The sequence below is a fragment of the Eurosta solidaginis genome, chromosome 5, assembly GCF_040869045.1.
Source record: "Eurosta solidaginis isolate ZX-2024a chromosome 5, ASM4086904v1, whole genome shotgun sequence".
In the NCBI taxonomy this organism is placed as follows: Eukaryota; Metazoa; Arthropoda; class Insecta; order Diptera; family Tephritidae; genus Eurosta; species Eurosta solidaginis.
The window spans coordinates 1,231,105-1,254,124 of record NC_090323.1 but is presented as its reverse complement, the minus strand read 5'-3'; the positions used below and the strand labels follow the sequence as shown (position 1 = coordinate 1,254,124).

General features: G+C 35.1%; 2 protein-coding genes across 8 annotated transcripts in view; both read left to right on the top strand.

The window, feature by feature from the left end:
- The first annotated feature begins 1,992 nt into the window (after positions 1-1,992).
- Positions 1,993-6,333, top strand: RhoGDI (rho GDP-dissociation inhibitor). 3 transcript variants are annotated; one of them, XM_067757070.1, is made up of 5 exons: positions 1,993-2,190; positions 3,243-3,472; positions 3,541-3,650; positions 4,444-4,558; positions 4,962-6,333. In XM_067757070.1, exons 2-5 carry the CDS (start codon positions 3,292-3,294, stop codon positions 5,156-5,158), a joined length of 603 nt encoding a protein of 200 aa, XP_067613171.1. In that variant the 5' UTR covers positions 1,993-2,190; positions 3,243-3,291; the 3' UTR covers positions 5,159-6,333. The 3 variants fall into 3 exon arrangements, with proteins under 3 accessions (XP_067613171.1, XP_067613170.1, XP_067613173.1); XM_067757069.1 differs by having other exon boundaries at positions 1,994-2,180; XM_067757072.1 differs by lacking the exon at positions 1,993-2,190 and having other exon boundaries at positions 3,230-3,472.
- Positions 6,334-9,559: 3,226 nt separating this feature from the next.
- Ac76E (adenylate cyclase type 2 Ac76E) overlaps positions 9,560-23,020 on the top strand; it is a 79,097-nt gene continuing 65,636 nt past the window's right edge. For 2 of the 5 annotated variants that reach the window (XM_067788231.1, XM_067788227.1), the window contains exons 1-2: positions 9,560-9,964; positions 21,739-21,996. In XM_067788231.1, coding sequence (XP_067644332.1) covers positions 21,816-21,996 — 181 coding nt within the window. In that variant the 5' untranslated portion in view covers positions 9,560-9,964; positions 21,739-21,815. Of the gene's footprint in view, positions 9,965-12,071; positions 12,233-12,340; positions 12,359-21,738; positions 21,997-23,020 lie in introns of those variants that run through there. The other 3 variants (XM_067788228.1, XM_067788229.1, XM_067788230.1) reach the window with 3 other exon arrangements.

The window sequence follows — 23,020 nt, the reverse complement described above, 5'->3', positions numbered from 1 at the left end:
TTTCATTTTGTCATACAAATGGACAGTTCTTTTTATTTTTTTATTAATTTTTAAACTCATAAATTAATTGTAGCACTCAAAATTAACTTTGTTTAAAAACCACCAATTTTTATAGCAAATATTTCACAATAAAATGACAGCTGATTATGATGCCAGATTGTATGCGCTAAGTGGAGTATAATCGCGGCTAAGTTTCCAAGTCACGTCAAGTCTATGCTAAGTATCAGTAATGGGTCCTTTAGTCATAACATATCCAAAACAATGCATAAAGTCTAAAAAAAGTTATTAAATTCACCAACTCAATTATTTTTAGGTTATGGATATGGAGAGAAACCAAAAACCAATTGGTTCCCTGTGTTATGGTTATGGCGTTAGTGTTATGGCATGGCACCATTAATCGATTACATTGATTTCCATAAGGTAAGTTCGATCAGCTGTTTTATCTCGTTATGGTTATATGGCACAAAACAGACACACAAGATTGCGCATTGCGCATGTAAACAAAACATCAGCTGTTTTTATGGGCAATTTTTACGTCATTTTCCTTTAGCTCTTGTTTTTTCTCTTTCTTTCATTCGCTCAAGCAGTCAAGTGTGACGTAGATGCGCGGAACGAAGCAATTTAGAACTCGTGAATGCGCAATCTTTTGTGTGTGATTTGTGTTATAAGTCACCATTAATTGGCCCTTTATGCATGACATTAAAGGGCCTGGCAAAAGAAGAAAGCGCAAAAAATTACAAACAGGTTCCGCATATTATAAATCTCTTAGTCAAAACGTATCCAAAATAATAAATAATATATGCAAAAAGTTAATAAATTAAGCAACTCAATTATTTATAGTGCGAAAAACCAAAAAATAATTTCACTTGTAAAATGTGAGAGCACCCTTAGCCTAAGCAAATGTCGAATTCTTCTTCTTGTATTTTGCTTGCAACAATCTCCATAAAAATACGTGCAATCTACTTATCAGATAGCGTTAAACGTTTCTTAAGCCGGAGTCATTGGTGCCGTATGTCGTATCGCTGTATCCGTATCCCCAACGTAATCAGCTGTTTATCGTTACGACGGTAAACCAAAACCCAATTGGATGGCTACGATACGGTTACGACCTTAGCGGCACCAATAAACGATTGCATTGATTCGCACAGGGTTGGTCGAATCCGATGTTATAATTTTAATTTAATTTAATTTATTTATTTATTTACGATCTTGAAGATCTACATATATAATTTAATAAGGTACAAAGTATTTTTAATGTTTACATATTTGTTTCAATTCATTGAATTTCTTTGACTTCAACTATATAATAATCTATACCAATACGGTTACCGATAAAGCACCAATGTCTCCAGCTTAAATGAAAAACTGCATATGGGATGGAGCTTTTATGTGTTCCGGCTTTTAAAAATTCTTGTTGGGTAGCACCGCATGCAGCCCTGCTACTCCAACGCATTACAGCGAAATTTTGATACTCGTTTGAGACCATGGTTAACAAGAAGCGTACAATATTACGGAAAGTGGTGAAATTTTCCAACAATTCGACTTGCATCATCGGACATGAAAAAACGGTTCTTCTTTGTAGTTTTGGATTATATATATATTGGAAAAAGTTCGCTGACAAATATTTTTTTTTTTTTTAAATCAACAATAAAGTGTCAATCTCACCTATTTTGTGATCAACTTGATCTCGATTGCTTTTTCAAAACTACTGTCAGTAAATTCAAAAATGACATACAAAAACAATAAACGTGTGAGTTTTGATATTTGAATGCTAGAAACTACTAGCTTAACTACACATTATTGGCCAGAATATATGTATTGGGCTTGGGATTTCAGGTTGAGTATTGAAAAACTATGAATTTTTTAATAAGATGAGTAATTTTAAAAATTAGTAGTTTTGAACGAAATTGGTACCTTTTGCAGATATTGCTTTTGTATTCAAAATTTAAGGTTGGCAAACGTGACTATTACTCGTTTCTAGTTTGCTTTTATAACGAGTCGATAAAAAGTAAATTTATTTCCTTACGTCTGTTAAAATATTCATCAGCGCTTGCTAAATTTATTAAACTTTTTTGAATTTTTTTTCTGCGATTTACATTTTCAGTTAAAATTATTTCTGTAGTTATTTCAATTTCCAAGAATACAAAATTAAGAGCAATTCACTCGACTTCAGGAAACAGGTAGACTGCGGTGGGGTCAAATTTTAAGGATTAGTGTGCTATTTTAATTAGTGATGTGAATGCTGATAATATTAATTTAAATTAAGAAGCACGTTGTTGGTATGCGTTGGAGAAATAAAATGAACTTCGTTTTGTATTGTAGATGCTGTTTGGGTGTGCTGATCCAATGTTGAAATACAGAAAAAAGGGTGGTTTCCTTTTCCGCCTTCGGATTATTGTTGTCGAGGTCAATACGCGTTGTTGTTGTTGTTGTTGTTGTTGTAGCAGTGTTCGATATTTTTGGTAGCGTATTAGCAGTCGACCCCTCAACTAGACTTACCAATTGTTGCCATTGAGACTATTTTTTGTCCTCCAATAATGCCAATAATTTATATAGTTTTGTTGTTGCTAAGGTGCTATTAATATAAGTACTGTTGTTGTTGTTGTAGCAGTGCTTCGCTCCATCCAATAGGTGTGACCGATCACAAGTTGTCATCAATAATAATATAAGTACTAAAGATTCCTCATTGAAAATACCGCCGGCAATTTTTGTTTTACGTGTGATTCATGCTTATTACCATTTTTTTAACGATTATGATTTTTTTAATGGGTTCCATTCGTTCAAATTGTGCGCCGGTAAAAAAGTAGATAGGTATGTTGCGAACATCAGACTCCGCTTTTGAAACAGGTTTTGAAACGTTGATTTCTCTATTGCAAGAAAATAAGCGAATAATAGGAAAAAACTTTGGAAAAATTCGATCGACTGCTAATGCGCGACCAAAAATATCGGGGGAGGGTTGTCAAAAGACGCGTTTTGATCCTAGGATCACGAATTCAAATAATATTAAAAAACAATTTTTAGTCGTTCAAAATATATTAACGAAAACCCGAAAAATGCTCCCGACTAGCTACAACTTTGAATTAGACCTTTCTAAAAAGCAAAGCAACTGTACGCCAGCCATCCGAATACTGGGCATACACGTACTAATTTTATAGACTAGGCTTATCCAAGGGTGTAGATCTTGATGTACATATATTCTACTTTAACTTTAAAAAGAATTAAATTTGAGTTCATGTTTTCAGGTACACGTCACCACTCATTCCTGATTTTTTAATTAACTCTTCAAACAAAATGTCGACTGAGTCCCATGTTGAAGTTGGTATTCATGATGAGGATATTCATGATAGTACTTATCAGCCACCACCTGAAAAAACGATTGAAGAACTAATGGCTGTAGATCAAGAAGACGAAAGTTTGCGAAGATATAAAGAAGCCTTGTTAGGACCTGCACAGGCAGAGAAAATTATTGTCGGTATGGAGTTATGGAAATAAACATAGAATATGAATGTTTTAGCTATTTTATTGATTTTCAAATTGCAGACGCAAATGATCCGCGAAAAGTAATCGTCAAAAAACTGGCTTTAGTTGTGGAAGGACGCGATGATATGGAGTTGGATTTAACTGGCGATTTAAGTCAACTTAAAAAGCAGGTATGAATTGAGATGAATAACGACATATCTCAGAATGTGTTTCGAAAACGAAACATATTGAGACAAGTCCGCCATTCACTATATCGTACGTTTTAATGTAAACAATTGGAAATAAAAGCTTTCATCTTTTTATGATACCCTTAAAATAGCCGGCGTGTGATATTATTCTAATATATACAGAGTACTTCGACACCCCAGAGGGTTAGGGGATCAGAATATACCCGCGGTAAGTATGCCTGTCGTAAGAGGCGACTAAAATACCATATTCAAGGGGCTATGTAGCGCAACCCTTCAGGTTGCTTCACCAAACCCAATTGTCAACCTCACCTATGCGCGGCGAATCCTGTTTCACTAACAGACGAGGCTCTGGCGACCCCAAGCTCCTCATGGAACTTGGGGGTGAGGAGGGAGGTATGGCCTGAGGTTTTATGTAGCCACATAAATCGTTCCCGAGATGGTCGGGCTAGCACCTTAATGGTGCTATGGTACCGGAGCGTACCGGATTTGTATCCGGTAAAGGACCATCACATCGATAACACTCCCCAAAGCGTTCGGGGAGCAACCTTATCGCTACAACAATAACAACAACAACGAAACGAACAACCGGTACAGCTGCCTTTATATCTCATTTTTACAATGGAGCTGCATATAAAAATAAAATTGTATTTTCCGAATAAAGTTGAATTCTCGATAACATTTGTATTTGTTTATATTAAGACGTGCAATTATAGCTCGATCTTAAACTCAATTATCGATGTACTTTCCAAACTAATAAATATATTTTATTGTCCAGGTATTCGTCATTAAAGAGGGAGTTCACTACAAAGTTCGCATAGATTTTATTGTTCAAAGAGAAATTGTTCATGGCCTTAAATACGTACAAAAGACTTATCGAATGGGTGTCCCAGGTAAATAGTAACAACTTGTTATCGTTCATGTTGTGATGATTATCAGTTATGTTATGTTTTTGCTTTTACATTATAACATTCATTTGTATATTTTTCCCACGCACTATTCGCTGACATATAAATTTTTAACTATTTCATCATTTTTGTGCATTTATTAAGTTATCTTTCAACAACTAATCCAACCTTAAATTAATATTCCCGCTGCTCCCAATGGATTGCTTAATGTTGTAATTAATGTATTACTAAAACTCCATTTGTGATTGTGTTTGTAAATATTTCTGTAACTACAAAATGCCTCCCAAATAGTTGTTGGTAAGACAACCTGTTTTGTACGATTACTTGATTTTATTTTTCAATACATAACATGTAAATAAAAACCGATATATATGGTTTTATTTTTTAGTTGACAAAATGACGCATATGGTTGGCTCATATCCACCGAAAAAGGATATTCAATTCTATTTAACACCAGCAGAAGAAGCCCCTTCAGGGTTAATGGCGCGGGGTACTTATTCAGTTGCATCTCTCTTTACGGACGATGACAAACATATACACCTTAAATGGGATTGGACCTTTGAAATCAAAAAAGATTGGGAATAAATGTAAATTCCAGGCGTAGAATATAGAGCATACCATTAAAAGTCGTAAAAGCATCGTAAACCTAGCATATGCCTTTAAAATTTACTGGTATTGTAAAGCTTACGTGCATTTACGATTTTAAATGAGCGGCCCTGACCTGAAGGTTAAGGTTAAGTCATATTTATAGTTTGAAAAGTGTAAGACCTTAATAATTCAGAGTGTATCCTTTACATATATTCTAAAGGAATAACTTAAATTCAAAGCTATTACCATATTTACTTATGTATGTTTACAACACATTTATCTATTTTTCTGTAATATAGTAAGTAAACAGTAAAAAGAAAAAGTACGAAAAGTATTCTAGATTCTGTATTTAAGCAAATATTTTGCAAAATTTTAATAAATGTTAATGTATACCGTTTTGTTTAACGTCTAAAATTATGCTTTAATAATAAAATATGAAAATAAAAAGTCAAAAGAAAAGCATGTTTCCATCATCAAATTATTGCATTTTCCATAATGCATTTCATTGAGAACCGACACATTTTCACCGATAAATATATTTGTATGATAAAACACACATTCATGGAAAACAATTTAATCGAGTTTTACGTTTGTATTTAAAAGAGTATTGAATTATGAGGTATAGCTTGGCATATAGGGAAAAGAAAAGCCTTATTGAAAAATCAATATTTTTATTTGTGGAATAGTTTCAATATTTTACTCACGAATCATCTAAAAAAAACTCTAAATTCATATGAAATTAAACACACAAGATTTCTGATAAAAAAGTAAGTCAGACAGATGACATTCCATTCAGTACCGTTTTATGCACTTAATTTCTCAAGTAAACTTTTTTTATCTGGGCGTTTACGAAAATGTATTATGCGCAGTTTTTCTGATTTCTAAAAACCAACATTAAAAGTTCATATTTCAAATGACTTAATCCCTAATTTGTAAAGAATTCTTTAAATTATTATTCATATCCAAATGCGTCATTATAACCAAACTAATTAAAAGTAATAATTCCCAAGTAAATTTTATTATGAATACGCATGCATGGATGTGGTTATGGTAGATAAAATACCAGAGTTCCGTTTCATACATACATACATACTACATGGCTAGGTACAGCAAATATCACACAGGGTTTCCAAAAAGAACAATAAATGTAATCAAAAACTCAAAGAAAAAAATTTAGCATAGCAAAGTACATAATTTCCAACTTAAAAGCAATGTTAATGGTAAACGGTTAAATAATATTAAAATATGGATAACAATGGACGATATTATATTGATATAAATATATACTGTCTTTGAAATACGATTGTACTATATATTTGTAAAAATATATAAACTGTAACGTGACTAAGCCATTTTGGAAATATATGTAACTACGTAACGAATGATTTTTCTGAGTTTTTTTATTAATCATCCAATTCTCCAAATTTCAGTTGTTTATTAAGATAGTAAACAAACTTAACCGCATTTCCTTAGACTATTTCTAGACACTCTCAGAATGCAGCTGAAACAGTCCAGTAATAATCCTAATCGACTTAACCTAATGGTTCCAAAGCTATCTTAAAATTATCCAGTAATAGTGCCGAACGTCACCATTCTGAAAATATCTGATACTGGAAAAGTCTCGAAACTATCTGCAACTAATCTACAAAAGTTTATGAAAAAAGAATTGAAATCATAATCAAATAGCGCCGAAATTTTTCGGAAATCGCCAAACAAATACTTCCTGAAGTTATCTCAAAATTATATGGTTTTAAATAAAAAAAAATTGGCTGCCCCTGATTTCTTTCAAATATTAGTTGTAGGCCAGACTTACTCTGAGTTGGAAGAGCAGACGGAGGACGACTTGCCCTCTGTGGCTGCTCCCAATTGGTGTCAGCTGAAACCAACCAGAGGTGGCGGGCGAGACTTATCGAATTCGCCTAGGCGGTTAAGCGCCAATTAATGGTGATATGTGAATATATCCTACTTATTTTTGTCTTTTCGGTTATGGTAATAATGGGTAGCGGTTACTACCTAAAATTTGATAAAATATATAACAGATAGGAAAAATGAATTGAAAATTATTGTGGACAAATTTCTAACGTATATACATACATACATATGTATGTGCATATGTGCATATGTAGATATATTAATTATTAAATGTTCAAATTTCGGTAAATTTCTTTGAAGCCCTTACCTACATATATGTATTTGCAAAAGGCATATATATGTACATGCACACACATACGTATGTCGCAATAGGCATGTTGCGAATGTTCGCATTCGTATATGAACTCGCATAAATTTTAACTTTCGCAAACGTATTTACATTCGTAAAACTCCATGCTTAAATCTACGCCATCCCGCTGCATTTTTTAAGAGGATTTGCGAGGTTTCCAATGTTAATACCTTTGGTAAATATTAGCGAAACCATAATTCGCGACAAATTCACTCTTTCATGTCTGAACTACGATAAAACCCGGAGAGAAAATAATAATGAAAATCCATGAATAACCTGGGCCCTTCAAGGTTGCGATGATATAATGAATGAACACATAGGTCCTAATCCATAGTACTGATAGAAACAATTTTGTCACAATAAAACTTTGCCGCTTTGTCGCACACAATTCAAAAGCTTTGTTTTATAAAAAAAAATTGTCATATCTCGTAAAATTTTATCGAAAAAGTGACAAAATTTTACCTGTTGGTTTTCAAAATTGTGGACAGCTGAATATCATTCCTTTCAAATTTTGCCACAATAAATGTTGAAGTATTATAGTTTTCTCTGGGTATCCATGGAATCATGCCGGAACGATACAAGGTGGCATCATGGTGACATACCTACAAACATAGACAAAAGTTCCCTGTACTTTGTTTTTGTAAATTCGATGGACAAATGTCAAAATCGTACTGCGCAGGAAGTTGATGTATCAAATGAAATAAAAAAAGTTTATAATCAGCTGTCCCGTGCTGCCACCTTGTATCGTTCCGCAATGCATGGAATAGAAAAATTGTCGGCAACAATTTCCTCGCATAAAATTGTTGAGAAAAACATACAACTATCGTGTTTGTTACATCCATATAATACACGGTACACTGTCCTGATTGACGCCAACCTACAAAAAACTAGACAGTGCCAAGATAGACGAAACTAGTTGGGGCCATATGTAAAAAGCAGTAGCAAACGGTCAATGCTCTAGCCTTCCCTGGAAGGCCCATAATATTAAAAAGGAAACCATCCACGTCTTTGGCAAAATCGAGCAACATTTTCTAGCCGGGAAGTGTCAAGGCCAAATTATACTTGAAGCGCACCTTGAATGCGTAGTGTATTGCGTGTGAAATTTAGATCCCACCGCCCACTTTTTGTTAGATACAAACTGGTAAACGCACTGAGTAATTTTACTTTAGCGTACATTTGTGCAAAATGGGTTGACAACCTAGCTCAAATATAAACAGCTAAAAATAAAATTTCTCGAATATATTCATTGTCAGTATTTAGTAGGTACTTTCTCAACACTTTCGCGCCTGCTAGACAGTACGTCCTTGACTCAAAACCTTCTATTAGAATTGCCTATTACAAACTCTTCATTTTGTTAATGGTTTATTCATAAATTTTCATTAATTCATTTTTTTCATAAATTCTCATAAATTTTTTGTTTTAATTTTTGAATTTTTTTAACTTTCATTTATTAATTTTCAATTTCATTAATCGTTCAATCAATATTCGTTTCATTAACATTTGCTCTGTTATGCTAAGATTTTTCTTATAAATATAAATAAATAAAATGTTATTTAGTATATCCCAGCCAGGTACATATGTAACATAATGTTTGGTTTCAATCGAATTTAAAATTCTCTACTTAAAAACATAAAACATTCGTAACATGCCTAGCGCACACGTAAGAAGAAGCACGCAAGACTGTCAACAAATTATTATTACTCATACGCCCCTCCATTCCGTAAAATGAATGTTTTCTAAAACTACACACTACACATGACCTATGCAATTTTATTTGGTTTTGTTGCAAAACTACAACACATACATACATATGAGATTTAGCAACATGTTGCTGAGTGTCTACAAGTCTATTGCGTAGCTTACACGAACTCTAATTCTTGAAACCGAGCAACAGGCTACAAATATGTATATAAGTATGATGCGAGTTTCTTAACAACAATGAAACAGTGCATCATAAAACATATGTACATATGAATGTATATATACATGTCTATGAATGCAACAAAAACCAACGGTATTTCGGGGTGACGCCTGTGGGCCGCGAGCACGTTGTCTATTTTTTTTCTAAGTGATTCGTTCTATGTTTGTACTTACATACACACATACATACGTTCTTTATATTTATGTATATTAGTTTGCTGTGTTGGGTGGGAAAAACAAAACCGGCGCGCACAAAGTTGAAAACAGTTTGGCCGGCGACGTCCTCCGGTACAGATCGGTGTTGCTCTGTGAATTGTTTGCCGTAATTGGATGTCGTGAAAAAAACAGTCGGCAAATATTTCGGTAGTTCGGATTATCGAGCGTCTGTATATGCGGGCGCTTAATTGAAGTGACAACTAAGAGAAAACGATTTGGCGGGTAGAGTCAATTCATTGCATTTTCACGCATCAACGCTACACTGAATTTAAATGAACACAGCATCGCTGAAGCTTTAGTGATTTATATGAATTGTGATTAAATTTCTAAATATTTTGAATGAATTCAATTGTCTTGCAGCTGTCACACGCGCAAATGCAAATGGCAATGAAAAAATTGATGGGTTTCCTAAACTCAAGAGGTGCACGAGTTTTCATGTGAATTATGTACGTCTCTACTTGGCTATTTACATATCTACATACATTATATAAAAATATATTTAGTTAAAAAAAATTAAATAAATAATTTCGCGCTTATCAACCCGTATACAATATTTCCATATGCAAGCATGAATGCATGTTTGTGTGTGTGTATATGAGTTCGGAAGTGTGACAAACCAATTAGAGTTTCACTTTGTGTTGCGTGTTAATTGTATCTAAAGATACTTGGGCAGTAAACGTAAAGGTCCGACGACACTAGCGAGGGATCTCAAACTGCCGTTGGCTTTGACGTGAACGATGCCTCTGGCAACAACAACAATGAAAGCAAAATTACAATTCTACTAATAGCATTGGAACGCGCTCCGCTAATGGATACGTTTGAATCATCAAAAAAAAAAAAAATTATATAGTAACAGTAGCTAAAAAACGGCAGATTTAATTTACTTAATATGTGAATGAATGTTTTTAAAGTAGAGCCTAAGTACGATTAGAAAAATAGTGACGAGCTCACACAATACAGAACACATGAGAATTATTTATTATTTAATGTAGTTTTACATATGTATGTACATAGTACAGAAATATTAACATATTTACGCTAAAAAAAATTGAAACCATTTATTCGGCGACTAAAAGCAAAATGGATGTACATACATATGTACATATGTACATTTTTGAGCATTCCACGGAAAATTGTTATTTTCGGTCGATTTTCCAGTTACTCCGCTGCAGTGGAATTCACTAAATTTGAAATGCTTAAAATATATAGCAGCCGTTTCCACCTTAGCTTTAAAGACAGGCAAAATAAAATTCTTAGATGTTGCATCAAAATAAAAATGCATTTGCATTTCTTTGGTGTTTTTCCTTTTGAAAATAATTAATTTTTGATTGTCATTTGTTACTTTGACAATGGCAAGTCAGTTGATACTGCATTGCGGCAGTCATGAATATAAAGACAGCCCTGGAACACCAGCAATCTGTCCTAGGTCCCGAGACGACGAATCATCGACAGTCTCAACTCGATTGAAGTACATCCGACCTTAACAAATTGGATGAGCTTCAAGTTAAGCTCCAGAATGATCCCGTCGCAATGGGGTCTATGCGAGGCCAAAAATAACAGAGGAACGCCGCAGGGTGTGTTGAATTATCACCAATACTGTGGATGCTGCTCGTTAACCAAGTCAAACTCGCTGCGTATGAAGATGACGTTTCAGTCATCTTATGTGGCAATCAGCTCTCTGATGGATCAGGTGCTTCGGCATGTAAATGCCTAGGCATCTGCAATCGGGTCAAACACTGACGCGTCAAAAATTTAATAGGAAATATGAGGCCCCTAATTGGATTAGGTCCAAGCTTTGGAGGGGTAACCCCACAAGAAAAGTATAGTACAAAAACTATACCTTGGCTTGAGCCTCGAAAGAGATCTTGCAGTCACAATAGTTCGGAATCTTACAAGTACTTTATCAAGAAGTTACTGGAATGCAAAAAGACATTGTAGAGACTTCGCTCAGGCTGGAACATACATATATATACCGTATTCCCGGTCACATAGGCATAAAAAGTTGCAAAAATGCGGATGTGTTGACAAAGGGGGGTGGGGGGCGCAGCACTCGATGAATTGACGGTAGACGTCTCAATTCGTTTAGGAGAAATGAAGAGGAAACAGGAGTTGCATATGATCCATCAAACAGTAAAGATGTAGATAAAAGCACGTGCTGCTCTTAAGGATGAAAGATGTAAAAATGCGTACGATTTATCCCGTATCAATCGTGGAATGCTCCATATATGTATATACATATGTATGTATATACATATGTATGCGTTTGTATTTGTGTGTTGATTTTTTTAAAACAAATAAAGATTCTAAGCTAATATTTGATGATAAAGCGTTTATTCTGGCTATTTTGTGTTTTCGTATTTGTGTGTGTGTGCTGTAGTTTGTATGCTCTGATGCTAATGGGCGAACACTCTCAATGAAAGTTTGTATTTTTAGATTGTCATCTTATATAAATTGTTATATTAATTTAAACCTTTTTTAATTTTTTATTAATATAGCAGAATTCAGCGCCATGTTTTTTGGTTCTGGTGGTGGGTGTTGGCTAGTCATGTGCGTGCCTGCGGAAGTTTCAGTTATTTTTAATTTTAATCAAGACAAGAAAGTCACAATGACGCACCTAATAAAGCATACAAAATAGAAAGCACACCGGCAATTCTAGTGCAAAGCGAAGCAACATTGCTTAAGTGATATAATACATTATTTTAATTAATTTGATGGTAAATTAAATTTTTATAAGTACATCCATACACGCGAAGACGGAAATCGTGTTCCTTACCACCATCATCAATATTATGGCCGTGCAACAACAAGTAGAAACCCGCAGCTCCACGAAACGCCTTGGGGTGAGGCTAGATAGAAGCCTAAGGGGTATCCTTTCTTGTTGGTTTCCGACAGAAAAAGTGGTAGAATTATTTTGGAACTATGTTCCGGCAAATCTTGTCAGTTTTCTTTTGGAAGCAAACCGGTGTCGGCATTGTGACATCCTCAGTGTTTAATTTCATTCTTGCGCGATCGTGTTTAGGTGAAAGCTTTTGTAATCTTTTATTGTGTTGAACTGTTCGTTTAGGTACGTCTTGTGTGTATGGCTGGCAGTCAGTTCATGTAATTTGATTTATGGCCGTGTGTGATTCGTTGGCAGGTAGAAGTCAGTGATTGCAATTTGCAATGTATGCAGGGCAAAGCCATGTAAAAGAAAGCTTCATATTCTATACTTTTGTACGGTGCAGAAATCTGGACGTATGCAATGAAGTATCGAGCAGCTACTACCAATGCAGAGCGGCAAAAGCAATCGCCTCAGCTTACTGTACGGTTTCCACAGATACCGTCCTTGTCTTTGCAGGAACGATATAGAGAAAAGCAAATCTGTTTACCACCTCCACGCAGAATTATACTAGATGTTGCTGCGAGCAGTGGAGCTGAAGCGCTTGCAAAAAACGAGTTGGAACATACACATGGATAATTCCACTTCTACCTGACAGTTTATAACAGGCCACGGCTACTTCTGCGAATATGTTAACAAAATGGGCAAAGTTGAAAATTCTAACTGCCTATATTATGGGCTCATAGACGATGTACACCACGCCTTTTTCGTAATCAATCACTTCGCATAGCAACGTGGAAGAGCGGAAGTGACACTGGGAGAAAGTCATTATGCCTATATAAGGAAAAATTTAATTAAAATTAAATTAATAATTAATTCAAATTAACACTTACTTTGTTGTATTTTGAGTCATTGCCTTGTCTGTTCGTAAAGTTTTTAATTCTTGAGTTCAAATTTCCGGAGAAAAATACCATAAAGATCCAAATTATGTCAAAAATATTGTAGTTGATAAAAATTAAAGTTTATTTTTTTATCAATATTAATTTTCCATCTCCAACACTCAAATAGATGAACGAGATGTTCCGGGGGTTTCCTTAGAAGTGAATATAGTCCCTTCGTAGAACGCCTAGAAATTTATCCACTCCGTGTTTTCCTCCATGACAAACAATGCCTTCTGTAATCTCTCGCATGGCTTTATCAAAATCTTTTATTCTAATAAACGTTGTAGACCTTCCATTCTATCTATTGAGTAACGACTTGTTGTGACAAAAATAAAAAAAAAATCATCTAAATAACAATGATCTATCATTGCGAATGATCAACCCCCAATGTTTGAAAGCGTCACCAAGGATGCTGTAAAAGCGAAGGGGCATGAGATATGCATATGACTTCCATAATTCTGTGAGAATTAACTAAAACGAGCAGCAGTTGTTGTTGCTGTTTTTGTATTTTCGGCTTTGTATATATACAAGTTCGCTCTAGTCATTTTAGTGAAAATTTATTGGTTGCTTTGCGTTATTCTGTATTTAGACTATATTTGTGTATGTACTTGCTTATTTACTATCTTCTTTCTTCTGTTGATTTTATTGCATTGGCATTTTCTGCTTTTAAAAATTTTTTTTTCTAATTTTTATAAATTTTTTTTTGGCTTTTAGAATTTGTAAACTTTAGACTGCCACTTCATGCGATCGCTTACAATCTATAGATATACTACATTCACACTATAAACCACTGCTACAACAACAACATATACACTATAAATATATATGCACATACGCAAAAACTTACGGACCATGCGTATGTGAATTTGTGATATCGGGGCACTTATAGACTGCTTCTCCATATTTGCTTCCTTTTGGGGTTAGAACCAAATTTCTTTTTGATTCGAAATGAGTTTTTAAAATGGGACATTAATCTCATCCACACGTAGAGTTAAAATTTATGCCCAGGCCGTCGCAATGTTAATTGAACTTCATTTGCTACATAAATTACGATTAATTTGTCGTACTCTTTGGCCTACACGGATGAATCGTCGCATGAGAATTTGCATTACCAGCGGTTTTGGCTTCGGGCAGAAATTTACCAATTTTGTATTGTTAAAAAAAAAAATTATAAAAGTCATTGAAAATGAGTTCAAAATGATGAGAATCTGCGGAATATAAACTGAATTATTTTAGATAAAATGCAATGTGGCTGCAGTTTTCACAATCACAAAATTATATCGAGTATTTATGCATTAATTGCCTATATTTATGTGATTGTGTTTGTAAATGTATGTATGTATGCATATATGTTTACGTTCTGCATTTGGCGTTAAAACCCCGATAAGTAGCAAGTTTTGTCAGCAACCCGGTGAACCTGTACTAGAATTAGACGAATATACAACAACATACATACATACATACATAATCAGACCTATACAAAATGTGGTTTAGCTAATTTACTTTACGACACGTGTGTACGGTTTAATAAACAATTCAATTTCAGAAAAACTAATTAAAAAATTACTTACTGTTAGAATAAATGGCGTTACTTAATTAGAGCTCAAACTTAATTATTTCAACTAGAAAAAACAAAAAAAAAAAAACAATTTCATTAAGTAGTTAATAACCAGTTGGGTTCATATTGTAGATGTGAGCATAAATATGAATGCGTTTAAATATGTACATTAGGATAAGCTGATATATTTTGCGGTTATCTTATTATAATAAGAAATGTTCCGAAAAGAAAGTGCAAATCTGTTTTTAATTAGCGAGACATGTTCATATTGCTTTATACAATTGTTTTTGTTATTGATATTAGAAAAAAGTTGCAAAGTTTACAAACGGCGTTGGTTATTAGGGCATTTTTCTGAATTACACTTCTTCATCAGCTAGCTTTTCGGGAGCTGAGTATTGAACTCGAAATTTCCAGCATTCATACTTTATACTAGTGTAAAGGCAGATGCCTTTAACTACTCAGCCATATGAATGCCCAGCTGCTCGCTTTGCAAATGGTCTCTAAGTATTGCCTTTTTGTTGCTATTCCTTTATTAACCATTTAGGTTTTTTAATCCTAATTGTGTGGAATATTTATAGGTGAGCTTAAGAGCTTAGTAATATTGTATTTTTATTGTATTGCTTTTATTAGCAGTACTTCCGCTGTTCACTATTATATCAATACGCGCCTAATCCGTGCGCATCTTGCGCAACCAATATAAAAGTCTCTTATCAAATATCAAGAGAAATCAGTGCTACCATCTAGCGTACAATAGCAACTGCCGGTAATGCAGTGCAAATATTTACAATAGTGACATAGTACAAATAGATTTCTTTGTGTGCTCACAATCGTTTATTTTTAACAAATTAGTTTAATAAAATATAGCTAAACAAAAGCACCAAACCAAACAACCAAAACTTTATTTATAGATTTGGATTCCAAATAATAGCGAAAAAGGGACCCGTACATAAGAACAGCAATTAGAAATAATATATGTGACCCGGTCTATGAAAAGGTGGCTTATGACTAAAAAAAACAGCTATTAACAGCTGTTTCTCGCAAAAAAGTCATAAGCCACCTTTTCATAGACCGGGTCACATATATAATTAGCTGGCTGATGGAGAAGTCAAATTCATAAACATGCCTTAGTAACCATCACCGTTTGTAAACTTTGCAAATTTCCTCTAATACCAATAACAAAGTGCACATTTTATTTTGACGAGTTTGCATTTTATTTCCTTGCTTATTTAAACTAGTTCATGATTAAAAGAAGGAAGGAAAAACCCAGTACTATTCGAAATGTAAATGTAGAAATAAATAATTTAAAAAAAATTTCAAGTTAAACGGTTTTATTTAAAACAATATTTACATGAAGTATTAATAATACTAAAAGCTAGAAAATAATTAGGTAGGTCCTAGGTACTAGTCATCACACTCCACATCAATCTAGGGCGTTAATCAGACGATTAAATAAAAGCGTTGGGCGCGTAAAATTTCTAAAAATGTGAGGCGTAGCATAACTTGATTAAGGTTTAGTTGGTTTTACTTATGACTATCAATAGGAATATGACGCGTCCAACGCTTTTATTTAATTGTCTGATCAACGCCCTAGATTGATGTGGAGTGTGATGACTAGTACCTAGGCCTACCTAATTATTTTCTAGCTTTTAGTATTATTAATACTTCATGTAAATATTGTTTTCAAAAAACCGTTTAACTAAAAAAATTTTTTTTTAATTATTTTATTTTCAAGGTTTTAGTCTTTATTTAATTGCCTATTATTTCTCATTATATTTAGTTCATTTAGTGACTCATTATTACTAGGACTCTTTCCTGATAATTTGTTACAATCTAAGTCCTCAATACATAATCCTTCCAAAGACTTTACTCGACTCTGCGCCATGTATGCTTGTCCCTCCTCCAACTCCAAAATATTTTGATGTCACTTCTACCGGACTGTATGTAATATTTGTTTCAAATATGAACCAAATCGGGCATCATAGGTCGCTTTCTATTCATGTACGTATTATGTGTTCCAAATATGAGCCAAATCGGACCACAAATACGATTTTTGTGAATATCTCGATACTTGCGCCACCTAGCGGCGATTTTTTCATAGGTCGCTTTCTATTCTTGAATGTATTATGTGTTCCAAATATGAGCCAAATCGGACCCCAAATACGATTTTTGTGAATATCTCGATCCTTGCGCCACTAGCGACGATTTTTTTCTCATTATTGCACTGTCATGGTTTCTGAACTGTATTCCAAGTTTCAAGCTTGTAGATTATCGGGAAGTTACTAAAATTTTAATTACAAGATTCGTTCACAACGGCCGTGCAGCCTGTCAAGTCAACCTAAATAAAACCGTTTAAAAAAATGTAGAAAACCGAAAAATAAAAATATTGAAAAACATTTTTTTTGGCACTTTCGACTTTTCTCTATATTTCTTCTGCTTTTTTATCTAGCAAAATATTTTTCCGAAATTTAAATTTTCGACAAAATTTAATTTTGGATCCCTTCCCAGCCAGTTGCTGGTGTACAATGAAATCGCCAAGGGCTACCCTAATGTACACACATATATGTATATATACTCATAAATGCTTATATATTATTGCTTCATTTATGAATAGATTCTTTTGATTGTATATTTTTTTGGCACATTATTTATTCACTCATAAATTGTCTTATTTTTACAGTATTGATGTACGGCATCTCTGTGCAGAGATCAGTTTTAATTATTATTAAAATCAATGGCATTTGGATATATAAATTCGTTATTAGACAAAACTATTCTAGCAATGTAAATAATAAATTACCAACTTTTAATTTACATTTGTAAGTTTTACCAGTTGGCTATATGAAAAATAATGAAAAATATTGTATGTGTGGTCACGCATACGCCCTGCCCTGCCCTGTTCAGCATGTTGGGATATTTAATAGCATTTTCCTGGCCTATGCGCATTTCTGTATAATAAAGGCGCAAAGCTTTTGGGTCTGTTTACGTGAATAAATTACATACATACATACATATATACACATAAATACATACGTCAGCACACAATATTAATTAACTTAAACGAAATTTCACTCAAATATTTATATTTGCAAACAAGTTTGATAAAATTGTGGCATACGTAATTATTGGAGCCGAAAATTCCGTATAGTACAGATCGATTGAAAATAACAGTTTATTAGTAAATATATAATTACCCGAATTTTATTCTGTCCTCCCATTTGTTAGATACCTGCTTATGTAGTTATATTGGAGCGATTGTCCAATGCGCAAGCGATGACGAAAAATCGTGGCATTATACCCTCACCAACAACCAACAAAATAAAATGAATACCTTTTCGATTTGTTGGTGAGAGTTGCGGTTTTTTTGACATTTCCGGACCTGTAATTTCCTAGCATATCCGTGTTGACTATGTCCAAGGTAAAAATTCATACCAAAGGCTGGCCGTTAGTAACGGATGAGCGATTGCGAGCAAATATTTTATATTGTGACGAATATTAGTATCACTAAGCGATACTATCATCACTAAGCCGATACTAAGCAGCCACTCGTATGTACGTAAACAAATCAATCATCATCTACACACATACATACAAGGCAACGGAGAGATATTCATAAACATATGTAATCATCAGTCGAAGTAGTACTCACATATACACACGCATATGGCTATTGCGAGAGGCTATAAACTACAAATACACATGCATATAGCTGGTAACCAAGCATGAGATTCTAGAAAGAAAAACGTCTAGACATTAGAGAAATATGCGGACAAGGCAACAGAGAGTATAAAAGCAGCGTAGCTGAGTAGCCAGTAATCAGTTTTGATTTAAGCACGCTATTGGTTGTGAAGTTAAGTGTTATTGTGAAGTACTCTCAAAGTAATTTAATAAAGACCATTTTGCATTATTGAATATTGGAGTTATTTATTCAACAGTTTAGCGATTCGAACGTTAGCAGAAAGTTTGGAATAAGTGGAATTTCACTAAGTTCGTTACAATATATTAGCAATTATTAATGGTTTTTTAATAAATTTAAATCAACTTCTTTGTACATATAATTGTTATAGCGAGAACTTTTCTCTCGAATAATCACAGAACCGCCTCGTCTGATGTAGTCATGGCATTATGCATCTGCACCATATAGCAGGACGGGTACGATAAAGGCCTTGTAGAACGTAATTTTCGTTTGCCAAGAGAGGACTTTACTTTTCAATTGCCTTCCTAGTCCAAAGTAGCATTTATTCTTTGCTAGATTTCAAAGCTGGTGTTGTTGTTTGTTTTAATGCATGTTGCCAAATAAACGAGATCTTTTGCGGATGCGCCCCTCGTGTCTTAGGGTGTGCTAGTTTCGAATGGCTGGGAGAGGTTGTTGTTGTGTTAGCAGCTCGGAGAGGTCCTTTTTAATACTGGTTGAGTTGATGGTGTTGCTCAATATTATTTTGCACAGCCGTAATAGTTTTGCGGGGAGGCCAAAGTCAGACATGTCGGCACATAGGCAGCTCCTCTTCGTACTGTCGAAGGCGGCTTCAACGAACGACGAAGAGGTGATGTATGTTAATTCTCTCGCATAGCACAGCATCTAAATGCATGTTAGAATGTGAGCAGTTTTTGGAGAGAATCGGGACAGGGAGAAACATACATCTATATTGGGTCCCAGGGCATCTATTCCAGATGGGAATGAAAAAGTGTATGAACTAGCTAAAAAGGTGCATCCCTTGAAGCTTGCTCCGCAGACGTCCCAATTAGACTGGGCGAAATTAAGCGAAGGCGAGAGGTCCACATGATCGACCAAGCAGAAAAGGTGTGAGTTCAAGCGCAGGGCTGTAAAGTGTCGAAGATTATGTGCAGGTCTTACAACCTTAGACTAACAAAGTTGTTTCTATCATTAAAAAGAAAGGACTGTAGACTCATGACGGGTATTCTGACTGGACACTGCCTTCTGGCGTCACATGCCTTTAAATTAGGCTTAGTCAGTGATAGCAGATTTAGCGTATAGTAAAAACCTAGTCGATGGTAGATTAGCCAGGTCTGAAGCAATTCACAGTGGGCTTCAATCGAGCACTACGGCTGACAGGAACTTATCACATACTAAGTTATTTTATAACTGTTTCGGCCTAGCCAAGACCTACTCATTAGAAATCTTTGCATTTCGGTTTTTAAGAATTTGTGGTCCTAGAGTTAAGAATTATTACAAAACATCTAAGACTCACTAAAATTTACTAACAAGTAAAAATGAAAAAACCATTAAAATCCTAATAAACTTTTGTACCTTAAGTATCTGTAGACTATTTCCAACCCATGATCGTTGGTGCTTGAGCCAGAAACTTAACCCACGACGTACTAAAAAATTTTTCTATGCAGCTCCACAATAGAGGTGGACGGTTGGCGCAAGGGTGCTCAAATGGCGGACGAGGCTATACATGTGTACACAGATGGTTCCAAAGTAGTGGAAGTAGGGTCTGCGGTATACTGTGCTGATCCGGAAATAAACAGATCCTACAGGCTGCCGGATTACTGTAGCGTTTTCCAAGCGGAAATAGTAGCCGTTACCAAAGCAGTAGAAACCCTGGAAGAAAATAGCCCGAGCTGCAATCGTGTTAACTTTTATATTGACAGTCAAGCAGCAATTAAGGCAATAATCTCGCATAGTACAGATTCTCTGGAGAGAATCGGGACAGGGAGAAGCATACATCTATATTGTGTCCCAGGGCATATGGGAATAGATGGGAATGAAAAAGCGGATGAACTAGCTAAAAAGGGCGCATCCCTTGAAGCTTGCTCCGTAGACGTCCCAATTAAACTGGGCGAAATTAAGCGAAGGCGAGAGGTCCACATGATTGACCAAGCAGGGAAAGCGTGGGTTCAAGCGCGGGGCTGTAAAGTGTTGAAGATTGTGTGCAGGTCTTACAACCTTAGACTAACAAAGTTGCTTCTATTATGGACACTGATTTCTAGCGGCACATGCCTTTAAATTAGGCTTGGTCAGTGATAGCAGATGTATGAAGTGCGGGCTGGGGGAGGAGACGATCGAGCACGTTCTGTGCTCTTGCCCTGCGCTTGCCAGGCTAAGACTTCAGCTATTAGGAATGATACAGCTGTCAGATCTAGAAGCAGCAAGTCGCTTAAATCCTAGGAAGCTTCTAGTATTTGCCAAGGGGAGGGAGTTATTTTATAACATAGGTCCTGGTTTTTGATAGGGTTATTCAGTTTGGTCGTTAAAACAAACTTCTGGTAACACTACGGATTTATTCAGTCTATGTGAGGTCCTCATGGACCGGCCAGTTCAACCTAACCTAACCTAACCTTCGGTGCAATCATTTATGGACTCGAAAGATTAAAATCTTTTAGAAATACCAGTCAATGTCCGCCATAACTCATCAACAGATGGAAGTAGGAATACCACCACTAATTCGGCTTATCTGTATGCATTTGGAATTGATGAAACTAATTATGTTTTGACTAACTGAGAGCAGTCCGGAAACTGCTCAATCTGATTAATTAAAAAAGATTTATTTGTGATTAATTAAATTATTAAATTTTGATTAATAGCACATCCCTATAAAATATGAAATAATAAAAAAATATTTTAAAAAAATACGAAAAATAAGCTGAAATATATTGAATGACATACTTTTTATTAAATGTCTGAAGTCCCGGAACAATCCGATAGTTCAAAAACGACCGGATTCCGGATATCTACGGGATATCCGGCTCAATCCTTATTGTGAGTTTACCAATGACGCCCTGATCACATAGAATAAAACATAGTACATATGGACTATGAAAGTATTAGGGTTTAATTTATATGGAAACATTAAGTATTTGGTAAATTTCCTTCAACACTATTTACATATGTTCTCAAAGTTTATGTACATTATATTCAATAATATCTTTTTTTGTTTTCAGATAAAATGTTTAATAAAATTGTATTCTCTATTACCGAATGGTTAAAACTACCAAAGACTTGAAAGAACCCTGAGTAAATGATGGTCAATTTTAATGCAGAAACTTTAAAAATGGAAAATGGCGCTACTGCTGCTTTGGTTAGAGATGGTCGTAGAATACTAAGTGATTCCACTGCGCCAACACCATCGCCATCACCGTCACGTACACCAAATAAGGCTCAACTGATGTCAATGGTGGACGGTGAAGATGGCGCTACTGGTAAGTAAATGTGCTTTTTATTTTTATTTCTTATAAATAAAAGTTGAGGAATGTAAAAAATGCTGATTTCGATTTCTGTTTCGGACTCAGTTGTACTTTTAAAAAATCCCAAAACATCTCACGCCTGCGTCCTAAACTCACCTCCCAAGGATAAACAAAATCTCATATAAAAAACGCTCAAAATTGGTCAAGAAATTTTTTTTAGGTCAAGTTGATATAAGCCATACTCAGTTCGTAACTAAAAATACTGCTACTTTCCTATAACGATCTTTGTTTACAGCCAGGCCGCTTTAACGACATTAGAATCCAGCCTGGTCTTCATAAGGCACCTAAATATCCTTCTTTACTGGGTGCCGGTGCACAACGATATTGAAAGGAAAGAATTTGCATATGAGATGGCCAGGAAAGGTTCTGAAATGGGCATAAGCAAGGCGGAAAATAGCTGGGTTATATCCTGAAGAAAATTTACGAATATGGGAATAGGGCACGAACTCGCTGTGAATCAACCGTGATGATTTCGAGGCCTCAATGTCCTTATGGCCATGTTTGGATAGGAAAGTAACTAGCTTCCCAAATCTGCCGTGAGAGTACTTACAGGTGTTATCACAGGTCATTTCGCTATTGAACCAATGCTCCGACGGTGGCGCATACCAACATGCTTCCTCTGCAGAATCTATCAGAATCAGGAGGAAGAGGAATGTATTCATTACTTTCTTGCCGATTTTCAGGACTTCTCGGCGTACGGGTTTCCGACAGTCTGGCAGAGGTTGAGAAGGTGAATTTTTCACTCATAACTAAGTCCGTCAGAGAAAGCAAGTGGTTCGTTAAAGTAATCTGGTGATTCAATGTGCCGCTACCTGGGATTCACTGAGGGCACTCACAATGGTCAAAAATGTGTCCTAGTGGAAGTGTGATAAATTCCCCACGCACGCCCTTTTCACCTGACCTAACCTTCCTGAGGTTGACAATGCGGATACCTACACATTTCGCTTGAAGTTTGCTTGTATTTGTAATACAATAATGC

Bases quoted from the DNA above. Each gene is read 5' to 3' on its own strand.
- RhoGDI (XM_067757070.1), top strand. From the start codon at position 3,292: ATGTCGACTGAGTCCCATGTTGAAGTTGGTATTCATGATGAGGATATT. The intron at 3,651-4,443 runs GTATGAATTGAG...TTTATTGTCCAG, and splicing joins TAAGTCAACTTAAAAAGCAG to GTATTCGTCATTAAAGAGGG. The intron at 4,559-4,961 runs GTAAATAGTAAC...TTTATTTTTTAG, and splicing joins TTATCGAATGGGTGTCCCAG to TTGACAAAATGACGCATATG.